Raw genomic sequence first — 14,741 nt, 5'->3', positions numbered from 1 at the left:
TGTGCTGCCTACTAGGCATAAATCTCATAGAAATTAAACTGGTTTAATCAGAGCTGGCACAAATTGGCCATCTGCATCAGACTGATGCAGTGTGTGTGTATTAATAAACTGTTTATAACACAGCCCAGGGTGATGGGAACGGAGCTCCTCTCTCTATCTCTGAACAGGCACACAAAGTACTGATCCAGCAGAACTAGAGGAAACTGGCTGGTTGGGGATTCTGCTGAGAGCAGGAGGAACCTGTCTGTATACGTGGTTTTAGATTTGGGTCTTATTTCCCTTTACGCCTTCCTGTTTTTTTGTGGTAAAGTGATATTCGGCCATGCTTGCATTATGAACGCTCAAAAACACATTAAGCCTGGCCGTGAACTTTCTGGGGTATAATTGATAAGTATTACCTGATGAACAAAATACTTTAGGTCTCATTATGAAGCAGTATGAGCATGTCATGAAAGAAAAGCATGTCCAATGGCACAACTGATCCTGAGGGAAGAGATTTAACCACGAGAAGAAAGTAACTTCCGGCACTTCGATGAATCCTTCTTCAATTATTTGGACACCTTGAATTCAAAACACTGTTAAGGTGAAACAAAATGTATATATGGAATGGGGATATTCTGGCTCTAGTTCTCAGCAGCCAGCCGAGAGGGAACAGTAGGCTGTTGCTGCCTCCCAGTCCAGCCAAGGTAAATAGATCGAAGAACAAAGTGAATTCGCAAGAGAAATTCAGCCCTGGAAGAAAAGAGAAGTTCAATGGGCAATGTTCAGCATTTGAGCCTAACTTCCATTTTCCTCCCAGCCAATTCTCCAGTCTCCAATTCTTCAGAGTCCAGCCAATTTAGCTTCTACAGTCCGAACTTATCCACTTATACCATTGTGAATGATACGTGCAGGTAAGCAGTAAGGGAAGTTAGATAGGTCTTGAGCATTGTTAGGTGTAGGTGTACAGCATGTGTGCTGCCTGACTGATCTCTGCACGTACGACCAAAGCAGATGGTTTTAAGATCCCTCAGAGAGTTCAGCCCAACCGTACAGTCCAACCGTACAGTCCAACCGTACAGCCCAACCGTGCCCCAGCCTGTCTGTTCTAGGAATCTATCTGTGTGTGAACACGCTGCTCGTTTACCAAGGCTGTGGAGAGGCATTAAGAAGCTATAAGCCCCGTCGTCTCTCCTCCTGTGGCCTGTGTGTGTGTGTGTGTGTGTGTGTGTGTGTGTGTGTGTGTGTGTGTGTGTGTGTGTGTGCGTGCGTGCGTGCGTGCGTGCGTGCGTGCGTGCGTGCGTGCATGCGTGCGCGTGTGCGTGCGTGCGTGCGTGCGTGTGTGTCCCTCCCTCCCTCCAGTGTTCAGGTGTTATCGATGTGCTCTCTGACTCCGACAGAAACTCATGCTGATGGAGAGAGCACTTCCTGCTCGCGCACTTCCTAGCTCTATCCCTCCCTCTCCTCCCATCCCTCTCTCTCTCTCTTTCTCTCTCTCTCTCTCTCTCTTCACCCTAACGAGCCGGGCTCAGGTCACACATATTAATGATGCAGAAAGTGTGCGCGTATGTGTGTGTGTGTGTGTTCATGTGTGTACACGTGTGTGTGTGCACGTGCGGGTGTGTGTGTATTCCAATCAGTAACAGCTGAATAACAAGTAGCTGCTCACTGAAAGTCAAGCACTGAGCAGTAACTGTATGCGTGCAGGAACACAAACTACTCAGAAGTACTGGAAGAACGTCGGACAAAAAACACTGGGACCCAAACATGACACGCAAACAAGTTCTGGATGATAACGAATGAATAGAAATGCCAAGTTTCACGACTTGATCTTGAATAAATGCTGATATCTATAAAATGTGCCCGATTTCAGAGGTGTTTGTGCTATAATGTCAAGTCGTTGTTCATTGTCATGCCAAACATGTTGACGTGAAGGCACAAACAGAGCCGGGACCAGGCTATGTATGAATACCTCGGAATATGACAACACTAGATCACAAAAGATAGATATTGCTATTACGTTAGTCTCACATTTAGGTGTAGTTTGTTGGTCCAGGTCCCTATGACCTTGTACTCTCTGGTAGAGCGGTTGGTGCTCTGGTACTGGAAGATGTCGTACCGTCCGGGGGCGTCGCCGTTCTCATTGAACACCACTGGAGTCCCGGCACTTCCTGGAAGACAGAGATGGTGGGAAATTAACAGGAAGACACACTGTATATCATTCATCACACAGACAGCTACTTTACCATACTGTAAGATTGTACAATATCTTTGTAGTTCTGCATTTTCACATCAATGCATGATTTGGTCCAACACAAAATATTTTTGGACTAACTTATGTATACACCATACACCTATATACACCTATACACCTTATATATACAACTATGGTATAAGGTATGTTTCTTACAGTGGGAATCTTTTTCAGAAGTTCATTCAGAGCCTCGTGTATACCTGTCACCCTAACGAGCCGGGCTCAGCTGTCACACATATGAATTATGCAAAAAGTGTGTGTGTGTGTGTGTGTGTGTGTGTGTGTGTGTGTGTGTGTGTGTGTGTGTGTGTGTGTGTGTGTGTGTGTGTACACAGCCTCAACCTCCCCAGGCGCAAAGTATTTCACAGATGGGCTTTTCTCTCCACCGATTATGCTAAACTCACAGCCTCCTCATCCGTTCTCTCTCTCTCTCTCTCTTCCTCTCCCTTCCTCTCTCTCTCCCTTTCTATCTCTGGTTCTCTCTCCTCTTATGAAGCTTTGAAATCCAATATTTCAGTGCGGCAGCAGCGCGGGTGGAGAATCTGGCCCATCAAAGCAGTAATGTAATTACAAATATAAATCTTAAAAGAGGTGTGCATTACTGACATTCCTACAGAAAGCTGTACGTCATGGCAACGATCTACCATATCTGACGAAACGAAAGGGAGAGTAGCTGGGAGATAGATACTAGGAGAATAAGAGAGAAAGGCAAAGTTGAGAGAGCTACCGAGAGAGAGAAAGAGAGAGACAGAGATAATGCAGTGAAACAGAGAAGTAAACTCCTCTCTCTATCTGCAATGGCAGCTGGTCTCTCTAGCCTCCTGGATACGCACTGCTGCCTTCTCTCTTTCATTATGCACACTAACAATAGTGCTCTAGGAAACCCTTCTCTCTCTCTCTCTCTCTCTCTCTCTCTCTCTCTCTCTCTCTCTCTCTCTCTCTCTCTCTCTCTCTCTCTCTCTCTCTCTCTCTCTCTCTCTCTGCATGCTGGGAGTGTTTGGTGCATGCTGGGAATTGTATGAGCAAGGGAGTGCGTGTGTTGTGTAGAGTTAGATATTCAGAACTTTCTTTCGGTTTTCTCTTTCTTGGTGGCATTCTTTGTTTTCTTCTGTGCATGATTAAGATTATTATATTTTTTTTTTGTGTGGTAGAATTAAGTATTTAGTTTTTTTTTCGTATCGAAATCACCTTGATTTTGGCGGGGATGGCAGCCCGAAGTGGGATGCCGTCCCTGTCACTTCGGCACGGCTTTAGGTGTGTTACTGAAGCTACTGTCACGGTGGAGGAGTTTCTGGTCGCCGTAGGAGAGAAGGTAGGATATGAGAATGTTGCTTATGCATCACGGATGAATAAAGCGGTGGTGGTATTTCTTAAAGAAGATCGCCTTGTTGATCGTATGGTTGAGCAGGGCGTACTTCTTAAAGGAATGTTTATTCAAGTTACGCCGCTTTTTTCTCCGTCAACAAGGGTAACGATTTCAAATGTACCACCGTTTATTCCAAATGAGCTATTGGAGCGCGAGTTATTGCGCTTTGGGAAGTTTGCAAGCTCAATTAAGATTGTTCCGTTGGGTTGCAAACACCCGGCGTTGAAACAGGTTATGTCGTTTCGGCGACAGGTGTTTATGTTTTTGGACTCACCGGAGCAGACTTTAGAGATATCGTTTAAAGTCAACTATGACAATAGACTGTATATGGCTTATGCTAGTACAGGTAGTCAACGGTGTTTTGAGTGTGGGGATGTTGGCCATAAGCGACATGCTTGCCCGAAAAGGGAGAAGGCAGAGGGAGGGGCGCAGGTGGTCATTATAACGCCTGGGCCCACTGATGTAGGGAGAGGTGGGCCGACAGTGGTTGAGCAGCCACAAGCACCTGTTGCTGAGGAACAAGTTATCCGCGTTGAGGCCACGAGTTTGCAACTTGTATTAGAGGGAAATGTTATGCAGCAGAAAAATATTGTTGTAGAAGGTAAGGATGGATCTGAAGAGCCAGTTCCTCAGACTGGTGAGGAGGTGCCCAGTACGAGTACAGGGGCACAGGAGGGGGTTCATGTGGAGCTAGGCTCCCAGGTAGTGGAGGAGATGCCCACTACGAGTAATGGGGTACAGGAGGGGGTTCATGTGGAGCTAGGCTCCCAGGTAGTGGAGGAGATGCCCACTACGAGTAATGGGGTACAGGAGGGGGTTCATGTGGGGTTAGTCTCCCAGGTAGTGGAGGAGATGCCCACTACGAGTAATGGAGTGCAGGAGGGGGTTCATGTGGAGCTAATCTCCCAGGTAGTGGAGGAGATGCCCACTACGAGTAATGGAGTACAGGAGGGGGTTCATGTGGAGCTAGACTCCAAGGGAGTGGAGGAGATGCCCACTACGAGTAATGGGGTACAGGAGGGGGTTCATGTGGAGCTAGGCTCTCAGGTAGTGGAGGAGATGCCCACCACGGGTAATGGGGTTCAGGTGGGGCTAGTCTCCCAGGTAGTGGAGGAGATGCCTGGTACGAGTGATGGGGTGCAAGTGGAGTGTTGAAAGGGATGTGGTAGAGGGGAGTCAGTGGTCTGTGGCCTCAGCTGAGGAGGATCAGGAGAAGGATATGGATATCTCTTTTGATATGACAGCAGCTGGTGAGGACTCAATTTATGATCTAGAGGAGGTAAATGGTTTTCTGGATCAGACTTTTGGGAAATCTGTCAAATTGGCAGAATATTTTGATGTTGATAAGTTTGTGAGGTCAGTTGTGATGTTACAGAAGACGGTGGGGTTAGACCAGTTGAGTGAGAAGAAGCGGTTTCGCTTGAGGAAATGTGTTACTGCTGTTACAGCAGCAAAAGGTAGTGGGAAACGTGGTCAGGTTAATAAGAAAAAATTTAAATAATGATGATGATCATGCTTCATAGGGTGTCTTTTTTCTCTTTGGTTTCTCTGTGGTATCTTCTGCTTTTCCTTTCTCTTTTCTATATGGAGGTACTAAGGGTGGGCTCTCTCAATATTAATGGGGGAAGGGACAGGAATAAGAGGGCTTGGGTATTAGAAGTAATAAAACAGAAAAGGCTTAATGTAGTTTTCCTACAGCAGACACATAGTGATGAGGCTAATGAGGTTGACTGGGGAATGTGGTGGGAGGGGCAGCATATACTCAGTCATGGTACTAATTTCAGTGCTGGGGTGGCCATCTTGTTTTCCTCAGGTTTAGGGGTGACTGTGATATCTACAACAGAGATTGTCAAGGGTCGGGTTTTATTGGTCAAGGTGGATGTTATGTTTTTTTTTTTTTTTTTTTTTAATGTCTATGCTCCTAATGAGGGTACAGAGCGTCTTGTTGTGTTTGATCAAATAAAAGAAACCTTAAGACAGTGTGACCAAGAGGGGTGTATGGTTTTAGGGGGGGACTGGAACTGTACTGTGGATTTTACTGTTGATCGCACCGCTGAAGAACCTCACCTGCGGTCAGCCACTTTCCTGTCTGGCTTACTAACTGAGTTTGAGCTTTCTGATGTGTGGAGAGTAAGGAATGCAAAAGTTAGGCAGTTCACATGGCTAAAAATTAATGAAGGTCGTGTCAGTGCAGCAAGGTTAGATAGGTTGTACGTATCTGATCAATACTGTAGTAGGGTTGGAAGGTGTGCCATTACTCCTGTGGGTTTCTCTGATCATCATATTATTACTGTTGATATTCACTTGTCCTGTCCACGAAGGTCATCACCTTACTGGTATTTTAATGTTAAATTGTTACATGATGTCAAGTTTTGTGAAAGGTTTTTGTTGTTTTGGGAAAAATGGAGGGTTACAAAAGGGAATTTTGAGTCCTTGAGACAATGGTGGGATGTTGGGAAGGCCCAAATACGATTATTTTGTCAACAGTATACTGCTTTGTCTCAAATTGAAGTTAAAGAGACTATCAAGGCCCTTGAACAGGACATCAAATCAATTGAATTGAAGCTGCTCACTCAGAATGACCCTGGACTAGTCATGAACTTACAGGACAAGAGACATGAACTGAGGTCGTTTCTGCATGAAAGAGTGAAAGGTGCCTTGATTAGGTCTCGTTTCGCTTCCCTCAAGGACATGGATGCTCCTAGTGCTTTTTTTAACCTTGGACAGTCGACATTACAACGTAAACAGATGGTCTGCCTTCGTCTCCCTGATGGGAAGGTGACCACGGATGACAGTGAAATGCGTCAACATGCTGTGGATTTCTACTCTGCCCTCTATAAGGCGGAGGATTGTGACTCTCTGTGTACTGAACAGTTGTTACACGGTCTTCCTCAATTGGGACCTGAACAGAGAGTCGCATTGGACTCTGACATTACACTGCAAGAGCTGTCCACAGCAGTTATGCAGCTCTCAACAGGCCGAGCCCCTGGCATTGATGGTTTACCATCTGAGTTCTATAAGCACTTTTGGGGGTCTATTGGGGAGGATTTTTATGAAGTGGTGTGTGAATCTTTTCATGAGGGTTCTCTTCCTGTATCCTGTCAACGTGCGGTGCTTTCACTGTTGCCAAAAAAGGGGGATTTGGCTCTCATAAAAAATTGGAGACCTGTTGCTTTGCTGTGTGCAGAATACAAAATAGTTTCTAAATGTCTCTCAAACAGGTTGAAAGAGTATCTGGGATTGTTGGTCCACAAGGACCAGTCCTACTGTGTACCTGATCGCTCAATTGTTGACAATTTGTTTCTGATAAGAGATGTTTTAGACATTTGTAAACTGTCTGATGTAAATGTGGGTTTACTTTCTTTGGATCAGGAGAAGGCTTTTGACCGCGTGGACCACCAGTACTTGTTTAAAACGATGAAAGCCTTTGGGTTTGGGGATGTTTTTTTGTCTTGGATGAATTTACTGTATGCTGGGGCCTCGTGTATGGTGAAGGTGGGGGGTGGTTTGAGTTGCCCCATCCCTGTCCAAAGGGGCATCAGGCAGGGATGTCCAATTTCAGGGCAGTTATATAGTCTGGCGATTGAACCAATGCTTTGTTTTTTAAGAGCGAAGCTTACTGATTTCCCTGTGCCAGGTGTAATGAAGGGTCCCACGATAGCACTGTCTGCGTATGCAGATGATGTGACCATTTTTATTACAGGGGCTGAGGATGTTAAGGTTCTCTCAAACACTTTAAAGGTGTATGAGGGGGCCTCCTCAGCTAGAGTCAATTGGGGAAAGAGTGAAGCGCTGTGGGCAGGTCAGCTTCAGACGGGGTCCGCTCCACGGTTACCAGGGGGGCTTCAGTGGGGCAGAGATGGGATGAAGACTTTGGGTGTTTTTCTAGGCTCTGATGTCTTTCAGAAAAAGAACTGGGAGGGTGTAGTGGAGAAAGTGTGTGCCAGACTGTCAAGATGGAAATGGGTGCTACCCCAGTTGTCTTATAGGGGAAGGGTACTGGTAATTAATAATCTTGCTGCCTCTACCCTGTGGCACAGACTAATGATTTTGCAGCCACCAAAGGGTCTGATACAAGAGCTTCAGAGGACCCTTATCAATTTCTTCTGGTCTGGACAACACTGGATCAAAGCTGCAGCCCTGTACCTGCCACTGCACGAGGGGGGGCAAGGTCTGGTAGACATTTCCTCTAGGATCATGGCTTTCCGGCTTCAAGCAGCCCAGAGACTGTTGTACAGTGACGGTTCTAGCTGGGTCGACACAGCCTACACACTGATGAGGAGAGCAGGCTGTTTGGGCTTAGACAAGCACCTTTTCCTCTTAAAGCTGGAGGGGGGTGAGTTGTCTGGCCTGACTCCATTCTATGAGTCTGTTATGCTGGCTTGGAGGGTTTTTGTCAAGTCCCGTAAGGCCGGCACGCTACCAGGGATGTGGCTTTTTGAAGAGCCTCTTTTTTATAACACTGCCATCCAGTCCAGTGCTCTGGATTCAGCCAGCCTGCGTTCATGCCTGTTAGGTGTGGGGTGCACCAAGCTGGGTCATCTGATGCAGAGCAGGAGCAGGAGCAGATCGTTGGAGGAGCTGGGAGAAAGAGCGGGGATCCGATCATCTCGCCTACTGAGGAAGGTCGTCGCTGAGGTCTGTGACTCCTTGCCAGTGCTTCATCGTCAGTATGTGATTGACACTTCCAATTCTGATCGGTGGAAGGAGGGACTGGATTATGTGTTCCCTGCACTGATTGTTAGTGCTGCGGTGGGGGCATTCGAGGAGGACGTGGGGATGCTGCTTTCCTTCGATACCCCGGAGCTGGGGGAGTTCAAGGAGGTGGGAAAGAAGGCCATGTACAGAATATGTGTAAAGGTGTCCCATGCCTCTTCCCTGGAAGGGGTAAAATTGACGAGGTGGGCGGGTGTGCTTGGTCCAGGTGCTTCCCCAAAAGGCTGTTGGCGATCATTATATAAACTGCCGATTGATAAGAGGACAACTGACCTCCAATGGAGGATAATACATGGAGCTATAGCCACCAACATGCATCTGGTACACCTGGACCCTACTGTTGGGGAAGGGTGTCCATTCTGTGCAGAATCTGAAACTCTGGCACACCTGTTTTTACTGTGTCCCAGGTTGGTCGGGATGATTGACCTGATCACTGACTGGTTCTCAACGTTGGGAGAGGTTTTCTCTTCCCAACTGTATATATTTGGGCCAAAGTACAGGTTCAGTCAAAAGGGTGTCGTTGTGTTGCTTAATTTTGTGTTAGCGGCAGCTAAATTAGCGATATGGAAGACCCGAAAGAACAGTATTCGGGGACAAGGGTCTGTGGATGTGGTGGGAATGCTGGAGGGAATGTTGGCAGCGAGACTAAGGGTTGAGTTTGCCTATTATAAACTTGTCAACAATATTGATCTGTTTATGAGTATATGGGGTATTCAGAGGCTGTTGTGTTTAGTTACTGTGGAGGAGGAGTTGGAGGTGTGTTTTTAATTGATGTGTAACTGTGGTTTTGTATGAGTATTTATTGTGTGGTGGGCTCCCAGACCCAATAAAGATTATTTAAAACTAAAAAAAAACTCTCTCTCTGTTTCTCTCTCTCTCTCTCTCTCTCTCTCTCTCTGTTTCTCTCTCTCTCTCTCTCTCTCTCTCTCTCTCTCTCTCTCTCTCTCTCTCTCTCTCTCTATATATATATATTCCAGTGGTAATGAATGAGAAGATTTCCAGAGGACTCTGGGTAAACCACTCTTTAACCTGCCTCCACACAGCCCCGCCCGCCACAACTCAAAGACGCTAGACGCCGGCGCTCGCCGCTTGCTCCTGTCTGTCTGTCTCCTCCTGTCTGTCTGTCTGTCTGTCTGTCTGTCTCCTCCTGTCTGTCTGTCTGTCTGTCTCCTCCTGTCTGTCTGTTTGTCTGTCTCCTCCTGTCTGTCTGTTTGTCTGTCTCCTCCTGTCTGTCTGTTTGTCTGTCTCCTCCTGTCTGTCTGTTTGTCTGTCTGTCTCCTCCTGTCTGTCTGTTTGTCTGTCTGTCTCCTCCTGTCTGTCTGTCTGTTTGTCTGTCTCCTCCTGTCTTACACCAGAGAGAGAAGCGTCCAGACTGGTTGTTACAATACTGCCACCCAGGCTACAAATTGTTAAAGTGCAACACAGCTCCCTATAAATCAGGACTACACAGGGTGTCATTGGGCTGTGGTCCAAAGTAGTGCACTACATAGGGAATAGGGTGCTATGTGAGATGCTGCCCCGACTCACACACACGTGATGCTGGTAGAGAAGCAGAGCGCTGATACTATCATACTATCAGTGAGTGGGAACAACGTATTCTCTTCCTCTTTCCCCTCTTCTCCGTTCATCCCTCGCTTCGCACAACAGTGGGGGAACATGCACTGCAAATGGGAGAGGACTCCATCTCATCAGTGTGGAAATGAATCATGGCACATTCCCAGGGAAGGATTTCTGCCTGTCAAATTGGTGTCAATATACGGCCCAATATTGCTCACTGTTCCCTGCCCAACCAATGAGGCCGATTCTGCAGACACGACTGATGCAAGTTACACACTCACACACACACAAACGTACGCGCACACACATGCACAGACACGCACTGACACACACTTAAACGTCATCTCCGGAAACAGCCTGTCCCAAACCATATTAGCTACTCTGATGACGATTACTGGATACAAGCAAGCTGACTAATACAATTGTTCAGTATGTTCCTTATAAGGGCAATTCGAGCACAGCAGTACAAGTCAGTGAAGCATGGTCCCTCAGCCATTTCTGAAAGTAGCAACACGGAGATATCGACATTTAAATTTCACACGATTCTGCATCGTTAACCATGACCTTCACTGTGTCAGTGTAAGCATTTACCCTTCTTTACCACAACACACACACACACACACACACACACACACACACACACACACACACACACACACACACACACACACACACACACACACACACACACACACACACACACACACACACACACACACACACACACACACGACAAACCTCAAAGCCGCAACAACCATTGAACTGGACGAGTCAAACAACACACAAGTCCTTTCATCGACCTCGCCCTCATTGGTCTTTATAGTACATCTCACAGGACCAGACACAACCCCCAAAGGAGAATGGGATCAGAGGCCCCTTTAACCGACACACAGGTCTTCAGCTAGTGGTGGGCGATGGTGAGATGAGACCAAGAGCTGAAGTAGGAAGTAGGGTTTTTCAGATGGAAGACTGTTGTTTCAACGTCCTCCATTCAGACACTAGAGCTTAAGTTTGGTTTGAGGTGAGGTTGTTTTTCCGCTGTGCAGTTTGTGGGTAGAGAGAATGGATTCTAGGTAAGTTGTACTCCTACTAAAAGGCAGGGAGACAAACGCCTGAAGATAGAGTTACAAGGCACAGGTCTAGGATCAGCTTACTCTTTCCTAATCCTAACCTAAACCATTAAGGGGAGAAAGACCTAAGATCAGTATCTACAGGCAACATCCTCCTGATCTGAGATAATCACTGCATACCCTGCCAACAGCTCTTCCCTGTGGATCCCCGGAGAGAGAGAGTGAGAGAGAGAGAGGGAGAGAGGGAGAGAGAGAGAGCGAGAGAGCGAGAGAGAGAGAGAGAGAGAGCGAGAGAGAGAGAGAGAGAGAGCGAGAGAGAGAGAGAGAGAGAGGGAGAGAGAGAGAGAGAGAGAGAGAGAGAGAGAGAGAGAGAGCGTGTTTTAGGCTGGGTAAAATCTCTGATGTGGAGAATACAGGAAAGGAGAGAGGGACCGGCTGAACGAGGGTTCAAAAGTCTCCCCACTCCCTATCGTGACAGAAACAGAGAGTGTTTTGATAGGCCTGATGCAGAAACCACCCTGCAACCCAGATGAATTAAACATAACAGGGAGGAAGGAGCTGAGAGGAGGAGATGAGAGAGAGTGGCTGAGTGGAGTGGCTGCCAGCACCCAGCAGTGTGGGGCATACATCTGTACTGCTAATGGGGGAGACAACACACACACATGCACGTACGCACAGAAGCATGCACGTAGGCGCACGCACGCAGGGATGCACGCACACAAACACACACATGCAGTAATGAGGACACATCTTCTCTCCCGTTTCCCTCCACCCCTCTATCCCACACTAACCGGTTACCTCAGGGGAGGCTCTACCTGGCAGATGAGGACACATCTTCTCTCCCGTTTCCCTCCACCCCTCTATCCCACACTAACCGGTTACCTCAGGGGAGGCTCTACCTGGCAGATGAGGACACATCTTCTCTCCCGTTTCCCTCCACCCCTCTATCCCACACTAACCGGTTACCTCAGGGGAGGCTCTACCTGGCAGATGAGGACACATCTTCTCTCCCGTTTCCCTCCACCCCTCTATCCCACACTAACCGGTTACCTCAGGGGAGGCTCTACCTGGCAGATGAGGACACATCTTCTCTCCCGTTTCCCTCCACCCCTCTATCCCACACTAACCGGTTACCTCAGGGGAGGCTCTACCTGGCAGATGAGGACACATCTTCTCTCCCGTTTCCCTCCACCCCTCTATCCCACACTAACCGGTTACCTCAGGGGAGGCTCTACCTGGCAGACGAGGAGACATCTGTGCGATAATAATAACTCAGCTCCCTCCTCCTCCTAAACATGTACTGTTGATCCTCCCTTTTATCTCCTCCCTCATTCTCTCTCGTTCTTTCTCTCTCTTTTTTGTTTTTATCTCGCAGCTCTCCTCCTCCAGCTCTCCTCCTCTCTTTCTCTTGTCTTCATGTGGCTCTCTTCTCTATCTCCACTCGTCCCTCTTCTCTCCTATAAGACACATGCGTTGGCCTAATAATTAACTTGATTACGATCCATTACTTACATGCTTTCTCCGCTGTGCCCTAACCCTCCATCCACCCTGCAGGCATCATGTGGGTAGCCGTTCCGTGCAGTTAATATGGTGAGGGATAATATCCACAGGGTTTATAATGAGATGAGTGCTTCTTGGCTCAACACAGCAGCTGATTATAATGACTATTAAACTAGCAGAAACCTGTGGCATAGAGTTTATCAGGATGTGAAAGCAGGAGCCAGGGCCAGCCTTTTTGTTGTGTTTCACAGTGGAAGGGAGCACAGAGGCTGTGTAGCTATTGGACATGTGCCGTTTGGGCGGGTGAGTAATGTGGGCGGGTGAGTAATGGTGTTTCTGGTGTTTCTGGAGTCCTCAAGTCAACCAAAGAAGTTTTGGCCTCAAGATCTCTGAATGCTTTAGGTACTTTACATTTGCCAGTTGGTCTGAGATCTGATAATTCGCCTATCTTTTTTTTATTGTCCTAGTTGGTCATTAGCAGTTCTTGCCTGCCTCGGGCAAGTTTCAAAACCATCCAAACCATTCCACTGCTTCTCTAAGCCCTACTATCATTAGGCCAAGCGAAGATATTTCATCACAGGGTTACGAAACACCACAGCTGAAGAAACACACATTTTTTGGAGGAGCGCCAAACTAAGTGGCCCTCAGTCTGAACTTGACAAAAGCCTCCCGTTCCTGTTGACTCTTCCTCTCTTTCCTCTCAAGAGAACGTCTTTTGATTATCTTCCCCAGAACAGAGCAGAGCAAGGGAGGGAGGGAGGGAGAAAGAGGGGAGGGTGGAAAGGGGGGGAGAGAGGGTGTGTGAGAGAGAGAGAGAGAGAGAGAGAGAGAGAGAGAGAGAGAGAGAGAGAGAGAGAGAGAGAGAGGGGGAGAGAGAGAGAGAGGAAAGAAAGGGGGGAGGGAGGGAGGGGCAGAGAGAGAGAGAGAGAGAGAGAGAGAGATCCTAGAGCACTATTGTTAGTGTGCATAATGAAAGAGAGAAGGCAGCAGTGCGTATCCAGGAGGCTAGAGAGACCAGCTGCCATTGCAGATATACCTCCTCTGTTTACTGACTTTAGCAGATACACACACATAACACAACTCTCATAGGCTGATGAGGTAATGTCGCATTTCTCACAACGGCCTAATGGACTTGCTGATTTCATTACGGTACGACTGTGGCAGAGGAGAGAGCGAGTCCTGCAGGTCCATACATCTGGTGGTGTCAGTTAGTCTAATGCCAGCATTTTAAAATGCATTAGAGTGAATAAAAGGATGCATGTACAATCACCGCCGACACCGCATGGCTTAACGTTCTATTAATCCTCCGATGGCTGTCTGATAGCTTCTGATCATCTGGGCCGAGGGAGGGTTCAGTGTGTGGCGGCCCGGCAGGCAAGCGGCAGACAGAGCGCGATGTCTTAAGTCTCCCCGAAACACCTGTCTGAGATTTCCGGCTTATTGAACTTATCTCCAGGTATTGATTGCTCTTTTAACGTTGTGAGTGGGGGACGGCGGTAGGCCGCGCACGCACCACATACGCGGACAGACACACAGGCAGACGGAGGTACGGGGGAGGGTCTTTTCTGCGAGCGGCAGCGGCAGATGAAGCGTCCATTCAGTCTCCGTCTCATCAGTCTCCCCTGTCCAGCCATCCGGTGGCTCATCCACAGTTTGAGGTTGTGTAACACTGGTTATATGGGGACAAAGCACAGAGAAGGAATTGTAGACTGGAGATGAAGGTCAGAACATTGGGAGACTTTAGTTCTCTCTCTCTCTCTCTCTCTCTCTCTCTCTAATGAACACGAGGGAGACAGAGAGCTGGTTTCGAGCGCAGGGAGCAGCAGGTGTTTAATATAAAGTACCACAGGAGGAGGCAGGTAGCTGGGTCCAGGGACAGGCAGCAGGTCATACACAGGGGGTCCAAAAGGGCAACAGTACAGACAGGGAAAAGGCTAGTAACGTCGCCCGGGAGATCAGGCAATAGGTGAATAACAGGAAATCCGATAGGCTAAAGTACAGGCAGGGAATAGGCAAAAAGGTGTCGTTAGTGAGGCAGGCGAAAACTATCACACACGGGAGGAGTAAATTATGGGAAAAACAGAGCTCTGAAGAGAAGTGTGTCACAAACAAACTATACCTCACAAAGATGAGGTGCAAAGAACTGAACTAAATAGTGTGTGATGATGACATACAGGTGTGTGAACAGGTGATTAGAATTCAGGTGATTGGGATCTGGAGAGTGAGCTGCGTTCAGGGGATCTACGTGTATGAGAGTGTGAGTTGGAAGCAGACGTTACACTCTCTCTCTATGTCTCTC

General features: G+C 47.7%; 1 protein-coding gene across 1 annotated transcript in view; it reads right to left on the bottom strand.

The window, feature by feature from the left end:
- LOC120032326 (metabotropic glutamate receptor 8-like) overlaps positions 1-14,741 on the bottom strand; it is a 253,034-nt gene that overhangs the window by 31,093 nt on the left and 207,200 nt on the right. The window contains exon 7 of the mRNA XM_038978369.1: positions 2,011-2,150. Within this exon, the coding sequence (XP_038834297.1) occupies positions 2,011-2,150 (140 nt within the window). The remainder of the gene's footprint in view (positions 1-2,010; positions 2,151-14,741) is intronic.

This window comes from Salvelinus namaycush, chromosome 38 (genome assembly GCF_016432855.1).
Source record: "Salvelinus namaycush isolate Seneca chromosome 38, SaNama_1.0, whole genome shotgun sequence".
In the NCBI taxonomy this organism is placed as follows: Eukaryota; Metazoa; Chordata; class Actinopteri; order Salmoniformes; family Salmonidae; genus Salvelinus; species Salvelinus namaycush.
This window is presented reverse-complemented; position numbering and strand designations above follow the sequence as displayed.